The 15,805-nt window shown below is 38.8% G+C and overlaps 1 protein-coding gene across 2 annotated transcripts in view; it reads right to left on the reverse strand.

Annotated features, from left to right (window-relative positions):
- Positions 1–1,603: 1,603 nt before the first annotated feature.
- The window catches only part of mtmr14 (myotubularin related protein 14), a 56,964-nt gene continuing 42,762 nt past the window's right edge, over positions 1,604–15,805 (reverse strand). For both annotated transcript variants that reach the window (XM_044349130.1, XM_044349129.1), the window contains exons 14-19: positions 15,604–15,674; positions 15,266–15,324; positions 12,329–12,461; positions 10,068–10,244; positions 8,656–8,862; positions 1,604–5,643 (exon numbers count right to left, since the gene is read on the reverse strand). In XM_044349130.1, coding sequence (XP_044205065.1) covers positions 5,463–5,643; positions 8,656–8,862; positions 10,068–10,244; positions 12,329–12,461; positions 15,266–15,324; positions 15,604–15,674 — 828 coding nt within the window. In that variant the 3' untranslated portion in view covers positions 1,604–5,462. The remainder of the gene's footprint in view (positions 5,644–8,655; positions 8,863–10,067; positions 10,245–12,328; positions 12,462–15,265; positions 15,325–15,603; positions 15,675–15,805) is intronic.

A 15,805-nucleotide genomic window follows, 5' to 3' on the forward strand; every position in this document is an offset into this window, starting at 1 on the left:
TTTTTACTTTTACTCTGGTAAGATTTTGAATTCATGATCTTTACTCGTAATGGAGCATTGTTTGAGTTGTGGTGTTATTGTTATATTAAGTAAAAAAACAGAATAATTCTTCCACCACTATATAAAACTTGCTTGTGTTGTGTAATCTATCACAGTGAATAGTATCAATCACTGTGTGATAATAGTGTTAACTTCTCAAGTTTCAAAATGTGTATATTGGCTTGCAGTAAAATAAATGAAAGACGCCTTTCATCATGGCTTAATTTTACTACTGATTTTTCTGTCAATAAAGCATTCTGTGAACCTAGAAGGATAAGAAACAACAGCACTGACACTGATAGCAAAGGATTGCACTGCATTACATTTGTCTCTTTTCCTGCTCATATTGTCTCGTCTCTGTGTCCCAACGTTGCACTTATGATGCACTCAAAAGCCTCCTCCATATGATCCTCCCATGGCAGCTCCAGCATGGTGATGTTGTTTTTTATTAGATTGCATTATTTAAGAGTTGCTGCGAATATGTCGTCCCCCTCATGTACAGTACCAGTCAAATGTCAAAAAGGATGGATAGAACATTAGAAACATCACGCACTACAGCCTCTGAATTACTATGGAGGTGAATCAATTCCTCTCTGACAGTGTCAAAAATCCAAATCCAATCTTATAAGCATGAAACATATAACAAAATGTGCCTCAAATTCTGTTATTTTCCCTATTTGAATTTAAATTACACGGCAGGTGCAAAAATGATATAAAAATATAAAGAATACGGTCATACTATATAGGTGAAAAATATAAATCATTGACTTTCTCAACACTATTACACATGAAAAGTTTAGCTTTTAGGTGAAAAAGGGGGGATTGGAGAAGTAAAAGCCAGGGAGAAAGAGGGTAAGAAGAAGCAGAAGGATGAGCAGCCAGAGAAACTGGATGCAGAGAAAGTGGGAAGCCTGTCATGCTTCTCCGTGGTGGCATTAATCACCCCTCCTACATTTCCAAGCACATTACACCTGAACATTTTACCCACATTCCATAAACAGAGTAAGCGTAAAGAGTATTTTAAGCCTTTCAACAGCCATTTAATAGGATAAATATTTTTTATAAATGAATAATTAATTACTGAAACATTTTGGTTTCCACACCTCTGAGGCAGCGGGAATTTGTAGCTGATTAAAAAGAAAAACATAAGCTGCCTAGGGTTCAGGCCAGGTTCCAGCAAACATCTGGCCTGCTGAATTATCACTGTTAAAGTGGACTTAACCTGCGACCTCTAAATTTAAAGGAGCAAAAAGAATTTCACTACAGAAAGTAGTAAATTGTGGTATTAAGTGAAGACAAATCATTAAGCTAAACACAGTTGAATGATTTAAATTTTATCAGAACCATATGCAGTTATATAACTGCTTTATGTAATCACATTTCATTTGACACCAAATTCTCATTTGCCGAACTGTTAGATGTCTTACCTGTGTTATGGAAAAACACTTCACGTCAGCTCAGCTGCTAAGGGAAGAAAATTATGTGGTGTAAATAGTTATACATTTCACCATGGCTAAATGAATGAAAAAAATCAGTATAAAGCTGAAAATAAGCAAGTCACAAAAACATTCTCATGTTTTTCTTTATTCACAATTGCCACCTGCTGCTCAGTTCACCTTTATGTGTAGCCTGTCATCTGCCAACAATTAAGAGCAATTTATAACCAAAGAAAAGGTAAAATTACTTAAAAATGCATCAACTGTACAAAGACGAAAACTCTTTACACAGAGAACATCGGGATGAGTGCAATGCAGCATTTTAATAAGAGATTTTAAAATAAAAATTAATTTGTAAAACAAATAAAACTATATTTCACAATTAAGATAAACTTGGAGGAGGTCATGCAAAACCAGTGAGTGAAAACTGAATAAGAGTATTTGAAGGGAACTCAAAGAATTTTTCTTCCAATGACCATTTTCAGCCATTTTAAAGAGACATTAATGTCTTTATGAATCATAACTCAGTTGTCCTGTGATTGGCTGCTTATCAGCTGCAGGCAGACAGTATGTCAAAATAAAACAAATGATTAGAAACCTTGACTGAATTAGAACTCTTCAGAAAGGATATCTGAAAAAGATATGAGGTGTGGCGATGCCTGAAATGACCAAATAGTCTCAAAGAAAGCTGGACAGATTGTTCTATTGTCAGTTTGTTTGGAGGTACAAAATTGAACCACTTTCTTGACAGTCCAGGCGAAGAACTGATATGCGTGGTTATATGAACCAAATTCCTTACTCCACTGAGGAAAGACTGAATTAAAACTCACATGGCTTAAAACAGCTCTAGCATTCTAGCAAATGTGTTTTTGTGGTATAAAGAAAGCATTATGTGGCTTAGAATCTCTCAGAACACCAAATTCTGCCGCTTAAAAGAATAGTTATGGGAAGTACACTTATTTCTCTCCAAGAGTAAGGTGAGAAGATCTTTATCAATCTAATGTCTGTGTGTTGAAGTAAAGTAAGAAGCCTGAGACAGGACATGGTTAGCTTAGCTTAGCATAAAAACTTGAAGCGGGGAGAAACAGCTATGGCTTCTTCAAAAGTGAAAAAATACACCTACAACAGGTATCTTCTTTGTTTAGCCCATACTTAAACAGAAATGTAAAAAAAAAAAAAAAAGTCAGAGAAGTCTTGGAAGGTTTTTTTTTTCACTTTAACAAGAGCTAAGCTAACTTTATCTCCTGTCTCCAGTCTATATGCTAAGCTAGGCTAAGCATGTACCAACCCAAGCTCTGTGCTTAACACACAGACATGGTTGACATTTATCTTCTCATCTTTGCATTTCTCAAAATGCTAAACTATTTTCTTTCATCAACACAAACTTCTTCAGCTACAGTCATCTTCGAAAGCAAAATCTCCTTGTGTCTCACTCATCTTGGTGTGAATGATACAGTATTTGTGTCTGCTAAGTAAAATCCCCACCTCATAAGCCTTATCAGGGGTGTCCGTAAGACTCAAGAGCAATGTTACTGTACACTAACAAAGACAAAGATAATCTTGTAACCAAGTGAGTGATAAAGGGGAAACCCCAAAAAATGCTTTATTACAAAGCTAACACTGCTAATGCTCTACACTCAAAACCTCAATTAACAATCCGCTGCAAACCCCTCAAGCTCTTAAAACCATTTAAGAAACAGAAATACACCTGAAACTGGACCAGAGACATAGAGACCGGATCCAGTGTTACTGAAGATAAAAAAGGCACAACAAAAGGTCCTGAGGTACAGCAGCCATCAAAAACCATTTGGCAACACCGACAAGCTAGTTTCAAATCAATTTTCTCAACAGAATTCTCTCAAGAAAATTACTTCAAAGTGTGATTCTACCCAACAGTAGGCCAGGTAAAAATGTCTGTTCAACTGTGACCTGGAAGAAGGCACACATGTTGTTTGAACAACATGTATGTGTGTGGTAATAGCTGGGCGGAAATCTCAGCACTGGCAGGAATCAAGTGGACCTCGGTTCACTGGTCACAAGTCCAACAAGAAACAACATTGAAAAGGCCTTCAGTTCACAGATTTGCTACCACAATGCTCAATGCCTCTTGTGCTACCATGTCAGTGCTACTGAAGAAGAAGGAGATGACTGAATATGAACTGAAGTAGAGGAAGTGGAGGCATTAGCCTAGCAAGGTTAAAAGATATATTCATTGCTTCATCTCCAGGGTTTACGGTTTCTGAAAACTGTGTGAGGCTATTCAGGAGTCCTGTAGATGTTTGATGATCAAAGCTAATTTTATAAAGATGAAGAAAATATCACATAAAACTCAGAAGTTAATTTAAGGATAGGTTCTGATTTTTTTTTTCTCAAGGTTGTCTTAATGGAATACTCATGTTTCAATTGTACGGTAATAGAGTGGTCACAGTATTCAGTCATTCCTAATGGCCATGAAGGAATCCCTTCATCGCACAACTCAACAAAAATAGGGTATAAAATCCACATACAAAATTCTCTCATGTTTGTCTGTAAAGTGTTTCTTCCCTGAAACACAGCAGAGGAATATATCCTGGGAGTCACATGTAGGTTTCGTTGCAGGGTTACACCGTATTCTGTCAGATTCCTTATTCCTAACCCCTAGAACGAGTCATCTCTGCAACACCTAACCATAACCTAAAGGGTTCAGTATGCTTTAAACAAAGTGCTTGTAGGATTGTCAAACACTCATTATCCCTATTTATTCCATTTCCCACACCTCAGCCTTCAGCCAGTATGGCTGTCTGAAACACCTATAAACACCTTTTCCTTTCGTACGACATGTCGTCCAAACTAGTATGTCCAGTTCGGTTGAAGCACACTGAAGCTTTAAGGTTTCAGTATGCGGACTGTCAAACAGTGTATGAAACCCCCTCCTCCCACAGCTTTCATACATCAGAAACGATGTTAACTAAACTGACAGCCGCGCGCACTTCATGCAGTGATTGGCCAGGTGTGCTGAGGTGAGAATCTTCAGTGGAATGTTAAAATGCATTTCTACATGGAACACGGACTGTGGATTTTGTCTCCCCAACTCCTACAGTCAAGTCAAGGCAAGAAAATTTGACATATTTTATCCAAAAATCCCAAATTTGTCTCAGAGGGCTTTACAGTGTAGTCGCACTATGCAGGGATTCCTGTCCTGCCAAGTACTGACAGGAGACATGATTACAGCGACCAAAGACTCTTCCAGCATACAAATGGCATGTGAGTACTGTATTAAGACGAAAAACTTCTCCTTTACATCTAGACCCAAAGCTGTAAGGTCGAAAACTGATTAGATATTCAGACTTCAATCTACTGTGCCAAATTAGAAAAAAGCTTGGTGCTGAATTCTGTCAGATCACATTAAGTGCTGAGTTCATCTCAACTTCAACATCCACCTGAACTAAACAACTAAACAATGTCTTCTGCTTGGATCAGTGAAGAATAGCAGCACAAAACAAGAGAACTAGAAACATATTGCTTCCTGTACATGGGACGGTCACTGCAAAGGGAGAAAAAAAAATATGAACAGATTAAGGAAGAGCAGAGGAAGGAAGAATTCTTTATATTCTGCCTGTAACAAGTACAGACCCCACACTGTCAGCCATTTACATTTCAGCAGCTAGAAAGCCTTCTCACTATCCCTTTTTGATACGGTGGCTGAGAGCATTTCCCTCCCTGAATGTGACAGATGCATGACTCGACATGGAAGATTAAAAGTCCAAAGAAAAGTTGGAGCAGCATAGAAAAAAAAAAAAAAAAAATCAAATCCAGGGCGTGTAAGGTTTGAAAACAAAATCAAAGAAAATTCAAGAAAAAAAAAACAAAATATAAAAAGGAAAATTAATGCTTCACCCCTGAATTGAACAGAGATATTTGGCACTTTATTGTACTGAGTCCAGACATGAATCAACTGTGGATGGATGGAAGCAGAAGGAGGGTCTGAAGTCACATTGAGGGGGGGGTTCAGACGATGGCATTGGTGCCTCGGAGGCCAACCCCGCGGGCAAACTGCTCCAGCAGACCGGAAATGGCGCCGGAGGGGCTGGGTGCAGAGGACTTGAGGCCCACAGTGGAGCTGTAGGCTGCCAGGAAGACTTCCCGCACCGCTTCCAGACGCGCTTGACGCTCTGAGGGGAAAGGACACCTGGAGAGGAGGGGTGGGGTGGGGTGGAAGGGGGGGCGGAAACAAGAGGGAGCAAGATGAGAAGACGGGAAGAAAAAGATTAGGGAGGGAAATCCTACTGTAAAAATAATAAGGAGCTGAGGCAAGATGATGAAGTCTGCCAAGAAATGAGGAGAGAAGAAGAAAAGAATGACACAAGCAGAGGGAGTTTGGATCAACCCCACTTGGGCCACAATGTACTTCTGAATTAAGCATCACAGAGCTCACACAGTCATGATCACCATCCCTCTGCTTCACTTCCGTCCTCAGTTTCTCTCGTTCCCTCCCAGTAAAGATGGATAGATGTTATTTGCCTTTTCCACTGCAAGTGATGCTTGTGGGACACACTCAACTTGGCACTGAGATCAAGCAGAAATTAAAATGTTTCCCCTGCTGGTAGCAGAGAGTAGGAGGATGAGTCAGAGGGAGAACCTGGTGGAAAATTCATCTCCCTTGATTCTCCTCTTCCTCATCTATCAATTGGTTGAGTGGGGGGACAGAGAATAGAGGTTGGAAATATCCTGCTGGAACTACAGATCCGAACAGATGGTATGCATTAGTCCTTTAAATAAATAAAAAAATAAATAAATAAAAAAAATTACTGCATTGGAAGTTTAATTGGTCACTTGAGTGTGTCATGACATGCTGTGTGATGTCTTTCCTGAAACCATTGTGATTCATGCACACACATGCTGCCATCAGTGAAACTCAGCACAGAGGCAGTCTGAAGCCTGTGTTATCTATGGCCAGGTATAGTTTGAACATCTCCAGTACTAGTAAAGTAATAGAAGTTTCAATATAGATACTAACATTATACTGTTTTTCAATACTTTTCTTTGAGGATTTTTTGTAACAGTTTCTTTAAGTTTCACTATTTATTATTTATAAGCAATAAACAAAGGTTTAATTAATGGTTAACACACTAATGTAGTTAGAAGCAGATACTGGTGTTTATTCATGTATTTGTCATAAGAGGAGGCTGCTGTATAAACAGATAATGAATGACAATATAGTAAAAAAACAGTTGTAATATGATATATGTCTTCACAGGAGAAGTTATGTTCTTATTTGTTAGACTATTGAGTACATGGTATCAAGTTTGATATAACTGCCATAGTTTTTGGAATGTACAACACTAAAGCCATATGGTCAAATTTAAATAATCTATTTAAAATATAATAACAATAACTTATTTCAGCAGTCACAAAAACAAAAAGAAGAGCCACTAGATTGCAGAAGGGTACTTTACAACAACAGCTTGAGCTTCCTAAACTAAGTTTAAGTGTTGCACTTTTTAGACGGTCTCTATGTCTCACACCCGGCTGTACATAGAGACCAATGTTACTAGTCCAGCTTGGAGGATGGATCATTGTGGTAAAAATGAGGTGGTTGTAGCTCATTTTCTACATTACTACGGTAAGAAAGAGGTGTCATTTGTGTTTTAACAACGTATCCTTTAGGAGTTAGTGATTGAATCTGTCAATATAGTTCAAACTTTACCGAGGTGTGTAGTATAGCCTACAAACTGTAGTTTTTCTGTTAATGACATGTCCCTTTTTTCCACAGCTCACAGGGAAGGCAAAATGTTGTCACCCCTGTGGCTTCAGGGAGGCAGGATGATTTTACAGTTCTGTTGTTTCTCCATCAGCTCTGATTCCAGCAGTGGCCATGGTGTCTTGAAAAGCAGGTGCAGGCTACCGGTAAGATACACTGTGTCATCTTTGAAATGTTGTTTTTCTCCTCCAGACACGCACAAGTAGGCGAGGGTGGAGAGAAAAAAAAATACCGGAGAATTGCCAATCCTACTTCTGATTTTGAAGGTTGAAATGAAACACTCATATTGATTGATTGATGATTTAGAATCACAATCATGAATGTTAACTTCAGAAAGAAAAGACTGGAGCAACTAGACTAACGTTTCAACACTACTGTGTCTTGATCAGAGTCAAAAACGACTGAATGTTAACCTGATAAACACAAAAGAAAAACAAGTTAAAGAATGATTCTCTGTGTATTGACCAACCTTCACGTAAAGTAAAAAAGAAAAGAACATCAAATACTGAGTGCACACTGCCAACAGTGAGCTGGACAAAGATAGAGTCTTTGTAATTAAACTACCACACATTCTTAAAAGATCATCACCTGCAGCAGCTGCTGCCTTCACCAGTGCCCCATGGGGAACAAACAACCACCAGTGACACTTCCTCATTTGAGCAGAATAATGACACCTAAACTCAACCATCTGTTACATACAGGGCTGCAACTAATGATTCTTTACATTATCGATGAATCTATTTATCTTTTTTTTTTTTTTTTTTTAATGAATCTCTGTTTATAAAATGACAGAGAGAAAAGCAGCAGCCCTCACATTTAACAGAGTGGGAAATGCCAGTGTTTGGTATTCTTACTTGATAGATTATAAAGTACTCTTTGGTTAATTTTCTGTCAGTCCATTAATCAAATAATGGACTCTTTGTTGCAGCACTGGTGATAGAATACTTCAACACAAGCGCTTCTGTATAAAATGATATTTTCTTTACTGAGTCACATTAAACTAAACCCTCTCTGTTACAGCTGCTGCAAGACCCATTAACACCTTCTAACTGGAGTACAGATAAAGATGTGAATTCATCTTCTTCTTCTTCTACACATGGTAGGAGTAGTCACCCAAACACACAGAAATGCACAAAACTACTGCAAAGTACAATTTATTTGTTGGCAACAGAATTATTTAATATGCAAAGTAACCTCCTTGTTGTGTGATTGGAAGACAATGCTACTTTACTTTTGCCATCAAGTGATCAATAAATAACTGGTACTCGGCTTTCTGTCTTCTCTGATTTTGTGAGCAAATTAGTTGAACAAGTCAGAAGATCAACATTACATCTGCATGTTTCATTTTGTGCGTTTATTATGTCGAGTTAATTTTTCTTTTGACTACGTTTGGGGGGGGGGGGGGGGGGTAATGGTGGATGAGGTCGAAGTGTTACTTACATTCGTCCACTGGGTCCTTCGTCCTGAAAGCTGAAGGGCAGGGGGGAGTCATAGGCAGCAGCGACAGCAGACGAGTTGGAGGAGGCTGAGGCCAGAGGTGGAGGGAAGTGAGCGTGGTCATGGATGCTTCCACAACCGGAAACTATCTGCCAACTCCCGTACTCTGTAGAGAGCGAGGACCCTGACCGGGTGTAGTCTGCTGCTAACCTGAGAGACAGAGATGACAGAGACAAACAGAAGATGTCAAGAAATTATTGATAGAGACAAATACTAGAGAAAAAGCAAGACTGTCGGTCAGATACAAACTGAAGACCAAGTATCCAGTTATGACACGTGTTCCTCACATACTTTCATCTATATGATTTGACTGTTGGTCCCTGACAAACTGATAAATTATGATCTATCCCTCTGCTCTGAAAAAAAGAAAAGCCATACATCTGTGGTTGCTGAGCCTGCCAGCGAGTGTGATCCTCATCTCTCTTGTTTTTTATTGGCTTTAAATGATCATTCACAGTCGGTGATTCCAAACAGATCACTCATGTCAAAAAAATGTTTTTGCCTTTTCTAAAAATGATGCTATTCAGCTCATGGGCTCAATGAAATATGCTAAAGGACTGATTCACTGCAGCTTTTGCATCTGTTTTTTTTTTTTTTTTAGCGACAGATGTGACACATTCTGCTCCAGCGTGCATCTCTCTCCTCATTGTGTATGCATTTAAGGGAGGATTGCGCAAATAATAAGAGACAAGTTAAGAGGCTGATTGTGTATTCCGCTGGATTTACTACCATCACACGATTCACAAACTGTCAATTTTGCGGGTAAACTTCTTGCTAAACACGGTGTAGATGGATTTACATGAGCCACAAGGACAGTAGTAGCGGGAAAAGAAACGTGCATTAAATATAAGCTTATAAATAAGTAAAAACCTGGTTATTTGAAAGAAAAATGAATAAATTACGCTGTATGCTGACATGGTGAGATGACGAAATTTAGATTGCAGCGACTCTTGCCAAGCGGACGCAGGAAGTAATATTTTGAAAATAGCAGTGTGGATGTGTTTGAGCTTTAAATGAACAGCCACATTACATTGCTCATTAAGAATAATCTATACTAAGAAAATTGTTCAAATAATGATATGAAAATGTTGATACTAGCACATGCTTAGTCACATACTGTATCTGTAGCACCACAAAAAATGGAATTATGTTATAACATATGCATGAGCTGCAATTTCAGGCCACAGTCTCTGTTGGTATCTGGAGTTGAGCTGCTTGTGTGAAAAAAAAAAAAGAGAGAAGCAGAGTGAAAGCACTGTGCGTCTGGTGATCATCCAAAATTTACACAACTCTGTTAAGTGTGTGTATAAAAATAAGACTTGGACTGGCTGATGAAGTTGTATCAACTCACTCACCTTCTTCCGGGGACAGCCAATGGGCTACTGCCAGTGCGTGTGACGGCGTGTTCTGAATGGTTGGATGAAGAGGAGCTGGAAGACCTGGCTTCACTGAGTGGATGGGAAAGGTGTTCCTCCAGAGGGTTTTGTTTATTCCATACGACCATCTGAGGAGAAGAGGTGGTGCCTTTTCTCCTGAGGAGAGAGGAGAATTCATCAGAGTCAATACAGAGGAGTTCAGAGTCAAGTAGTAAAAGCTTGTGATGTAGATTTACCAAAAGGTTGATGTTAGCCTGATGTTGATGATGAAATAAAATCAACTTTAAATGAACTTCAGTTTATTTGGATTGACTTGAAACATCTTCATAAATTAACAATTCCTTCTGAAAAGTGACTGAAATTGAAATATCAAACATTAGTCAGTCGTTTCATTTTTATATCATTGATCCCAATCAGTCAAATTCTGATCCCTGCTAAGACAAACATTAGCACTGCGCTGGCACTGAGGGGGTGTGTATAAGAGGGCTCTGGCAAAAACATCCTGCAACACAGTGAGGCATCACATGGCAACACAACGTTGGAAAATCAAGTTCTTTCCTGGTACATTTTGCAGCATATACAGTGTATTTCTTGTGGGGTCACATTTGTCCATTAACCTGGACCCGATTTTCCCATCTTTTTGTGTCTAAGTGACTAATGGGGACAACAGTTTTGAAATTGGTCCAGTATTGAGCGAGAGCACTGCAGCCGCACAACAGGCTGCAATGTAATCCTTTGGGGCAATAGTACCTCATCAATGTACGTCCACTAGAAGTGTTTGTTGTTGCCACCGACAGGCTCAGATTGTTATTATAAGTGTCTGATAACATTATGGAAAGGACCAATTTCAAGAATTGTTGTCCCCATTAGTCACTTTGACACAAAAAAGATGGGACAACAGGGTCCATGACGAAGTTTCACTTTAATAAATAAGCAAAAAAAAAAAAAGTGGGATTGCAAACCATCCAATAATAACTGCAGCCCAAAATTATTTTCATAGCTAAATCTGACAGAGAGCTACAGTTTGAAATGCACTCTGTTACACACCTTCAGCTTGACTGAATTGCTTGTCTTTTGGTTTGTAATTCCTAGTTTTTCTTCTTGATTTGAAAGACAGGCAATACAGACCAGCTGAAGCTGTGATTTATGATACAAATCACATTTTCTTTTCATTTCACATCATAGCTCTTTGTCATAATAATTTTGGGTTCCATTATTGTTGGATGATTTGCTATCCCACATTTCTTTGCCTTTTTCTAGTTTTCATGTTCTTTCTTTGAGAAAAAAATTAACCCCATAATTACTGGCGTTAACCACACAATCACCAAGACTGAGGATAAAGTGCCAACTCACTATGTCCCCTAAGCCCTGAACCCTCAGAGTCTTTATTTGACATCATCTTTGTCACCGCTGTCAGTGCCTGAGTGATGTGGACATATCTGTGGTTAGCAAAGCATGAAGCTGACTGTAACGTACTTTAATAAACTGCAGTTTGTTATCTGCTCCCTGCTTACAAGTAAAACTGTTTTATTGGACCAAATCAACATATTTGGAAGTATACACTAGGAGAACACCATCATGTCACTATGAGACAAACAAGTACACATTGCTGGTTGACGACAACTTGTGTATACTTGAATGGAAAATTTCTAGTAGCCAAATCCTTCCATGTTTGATTCATTTAACTTTTTCCAGTATGGAATTCCATTGTCATCACCATTTGAACACCACAATGCACAGCAGTGGTTTTCATCTTTAGTCGCCATGATTGCAAGGTTAATAGTAGAAACAATGCATCCATGCTACAAAGTAATCCACCAGGAATGTGTGCTTGCATGTATTTCACTAGAACCTAAAACAGCACACTTCCACCAACACAGCCCCCTGCGCTGTTTTAACACAGAGCTATTTTTGGTCTGAATGCTAGCTTACAGAAAGTGTGGGATTTCACGGTGGGACAACCCTGAATCCTCACAGACACAGTAAGAGTGTGCATCAAAGTCTGTGAGTCCATTAGAGCGCACATTGGAAGTGGGCCGTTGATTGCTGCCGTGATAACTTTCCAAAGATTAGATTTCCTGGATTGCATTTTATCACCTCACAGGTGCCAGAAGCAACACAATCCCACCAACAGTCCCTTGTGTATTTTAAAGTACCAAAAATTGCTATAAAAAAACATAAAAATAAAAAAAAAAAGAAATGAATCCCTCAACATTTCAAGTTTGAGTGTCTGTGCTGACCAGCTGGAGGCCTGGGGTTGGCTGGAGAACAGGTCCACAGTGTCGTTGGTGAGGCTGGAGGCCGCGCCCACCTCCTCAGTGATGAGGGAAAACTCGCTGCTCAGACTGGTCACACTGCCGCGATCCTTCGACTCTGACGCCAAAAACACACACAGCTGTTAGTTTCAGTTCCTAACTCAATATTTCACACTGTGCCAGGAGAGAACACAGCAGCCTGTTTACAGTATTATAAACCTTTTAGCCATATTTGGGATTTAGTTTTTCAGCAGCTATCTTCTTCAGGATGTGTCAATAAATTTACTTTCAAATCTAAAATTTGAATGAATTTCAGTTCCATCTTTCTTACAATGACTGTATTTCTCTGTTATTCTCAAGTTACCTCACTGCCATTTGAAACCATCAACCAAAATATAGCTAAAATTAGAACTTCATCATGATAACAATATTTTACTGCTTAACGTAGTAGAAATGAATTCAAACCATGTGGGAGTTTTCTTAAGCAGTTATAAATTTAAATTTTATGCATCAGTAGTTATCTGGCAAACATGAAAATGTATTCAGGTGAGACTTTGTCACTTCTGCTGAGTAGAAGCATGGTGTAGCAACTGCACAAGTAAACAAGAGTCATCAAGTCAGAAAACTCACTTGGTAATGTCAGTTACACAGCAATATCTATCTAAAGTTAGCTAACAATAGCTAACATTAGCCACCATGAACTGCTAGTCATACCAGAACAAGTAGGAGTGTAATGAATTGAACAAGGATGTATTTTCTTGCTTATATCTTATTTTTTTCAGTTGTGAAAAGGAGATTGTCATTTCTTTTTTCAAAAATTACATTCGCTCTACACTTGCTTTAAAAGCTATAAAACAGAGATTTAAAAGGGGGTTTTGTTTATTGAAGTAGTAGCTGGTAGAACATCAATCAGTGAATCTTTTTGGGACTGCTCTGGCAATAATGTGTCGAGCATCATGAATAACTACTGGCCCCCCATCGCTACAGCATAAACTCATAAGCAGACGTTTATGCCTGAGAAACCAATTACCTGTGACATAAAACAGTATACTGATGCATATGTAAGACTCTACTGAAGGTTAAAGGCCCGGAGACATAAAAGTTTGTGATGCAAGATGTTTTGGATTTAAGCAGTGCAATTTGCTGAAGAGATGAAAGCGCTGTGTTATCACCCAGAGTCTCATTGCTTTGTCTGTGCCCCAACACTCTCTGCGCTCGCAGCATTCAGGAGCTTTGTTATTCCTCATTGCATCAGACCAGAGGCATGTGGCAGGAGCTCCCACTGCTGCCACAAGTACATCATCAAAACTGACTTTTAAAGACGATCTTCACCAGCTAGAGTGAGATACAAATACATTTCTCCTCAAGTATGACACTTGTGTTGTTTTAACACATGTATGAAGGTCAATTGGAAAACATGGAAAATACACTCCATTTTTTTTTTTATTTACACCATATGATTATATTTGTGTATCCTTATGTATCCTAGATAATTCTTTAAATTCTATTTAGCATTGCAAAATAGGAAGTCCAAATGATTTTTCTTCTTGCAGGAGATTCTTTGGTCTAGTCTTATTGTCAGGACACTGTATGAATGGGTAAAATATTGTTTCCTGTGTGCAGTATGTGGCGCTGGAGATGACATATTGGAAATTGTGTATATTTTTGATGAACTAATTGTCATTTAGGCTTCACTGACTGTTGCCTGTAGGCAATAATACATAAGTGAAATGTTAATGCAGCAATACATTTAGAGGAGGTCGTCTGACATGCATCTGCATTTTCATGTATCAGACATTGCATGAAGGAGTTAAATATCACTTCCTGTGTCCACTATGTGTCACATGTTGACACATAGTGGTGCTGTATATCATGCGTAGACCACACCATGTAAATGTCATGTAAATTGGATGATGTTTGTCACATAGGGTTGACTTCCTGTTGTCAGCAAGTGGTGCTATGACTATGACTCAATATTGGCATGTAGGTGTGTTCAGGCCTGGACTCTTATCAAGCATGAGAAATATGGGACAGATTGGACAATGTAAAGTGGAGTTACAACAACTTCCTATTTCATGTTTTGGGCAAAATTGACTGGCACGCTACACCAAGAGTGTTCCATGGAAACTCAAAAGTTTCGCAATTTAGCATCGCAAAGGTCTTTAAATATCATCTACTAAATTCAAAGTCGCTTGGCTTTTGCCTCCTGTTGGACTTAGGGTATGGCTTATTTAAGTCTGGAAATGGTACATCTGCCTACCAAGTTTCATACATCTATATCAAATTTAACAGTGGTCACTTTGACTTTGAAATTTTCTAGGGGGTGCCCTCGAGCCACTTTGCCACACCCAAACCCAAGACCCATATTAGATATCAAGTTACATTACTTCTGATGCATGTACAAAGTTTTGTGAGTTTTCGAGCACCCCTAGCACCTCAAAAATGCTAAATGTAATTAGGGGGGTGCTATAGAGCCAACGTGTCATGCCCAAGCCCAATTGCCATATCAAACTGAAATACGTACTAGTTTGAACATGGGTGCAAAGTTTTGTGAGTTTTCACACAGCCTAAAGGCCTCGAACGTGCTCATAAAATGAAAACTGATGCACAAAATCCAAAATGGCTGACTTCCTGTCAGGCGAAAAAAAATCCAAAAAAAATGTATTATGTCCAGAACAATGAGAACAATGAACAAACCTACAGAATTTAGTGAATATCAAAGCAACTTTATCCAGGCATGGCCCTGCATTTGAGGGCACTATGGAGCCCGCTGGCCACACCTGAGCCCAATCACTACACAACTTTGCACCTGACACTTTTGTGCTCGGGCCCTAACTAAATACAATTCATTAGCGTTTTAAGTGTCAGAGCTGTCTCGTAGGCCTGTGAGGAGGGAAAAATATATGAGAATCACTGACTTACTTAACTGGCAGAGGTCCTCCACAGTGAAATCACTGTCTTTGAAGTGGGAGTTCTTCCTTCTGAAAGAAAAAAAGAAGATATGATGAAATAACATCAGAGATCAAAAGAAGAGAAAGAATACTGGATAGATTCGTACAGTGGGAATTTGCCTAAGGAATTAGGTTATTCACTGTATGAGTTAGATATTTACTGTATGAGTAAAAACCTTGGGCAATAGAGAGCAACTGTAGCTTTAAAATATTTGTGTCAGAAAGAAAGAAAGAAAGAAAGAAAGAAAGAAAAAGAAAGACAAGCGTAAATGAACATAATACATGAAACAACATAAATAAAGAACACACCTCTGTTTCCTAACAGCAGAGAACTTCTCTGAGACAATGTGCTTCAAAAAATTGAAGCAAAAAAAGAAAATCTGAGGGAGAAGAAACATTTTTGATCAGAGAACATAACAATCAAACATATTTAACAGCACACGGTGCGTCCCAGTAGCCTACTGGTTATGACACATGTCATATAACTGCAAAGTCTGCAGTTCAAATCCAG

Source organism: Thunnus albacares, chromosome 4 (assembly GCF_914725855.1).
Source record: "Thunnus albacares chromosome 4, fThuAlb1.1, whole genome shotgun sequence".
Classification (NCBI taxonomy): Eukaryota; Metazoa; Chordata; class Actinopteri; order Scombriformes; family Scombridae; genus Thunnus; species Thunnus albacares.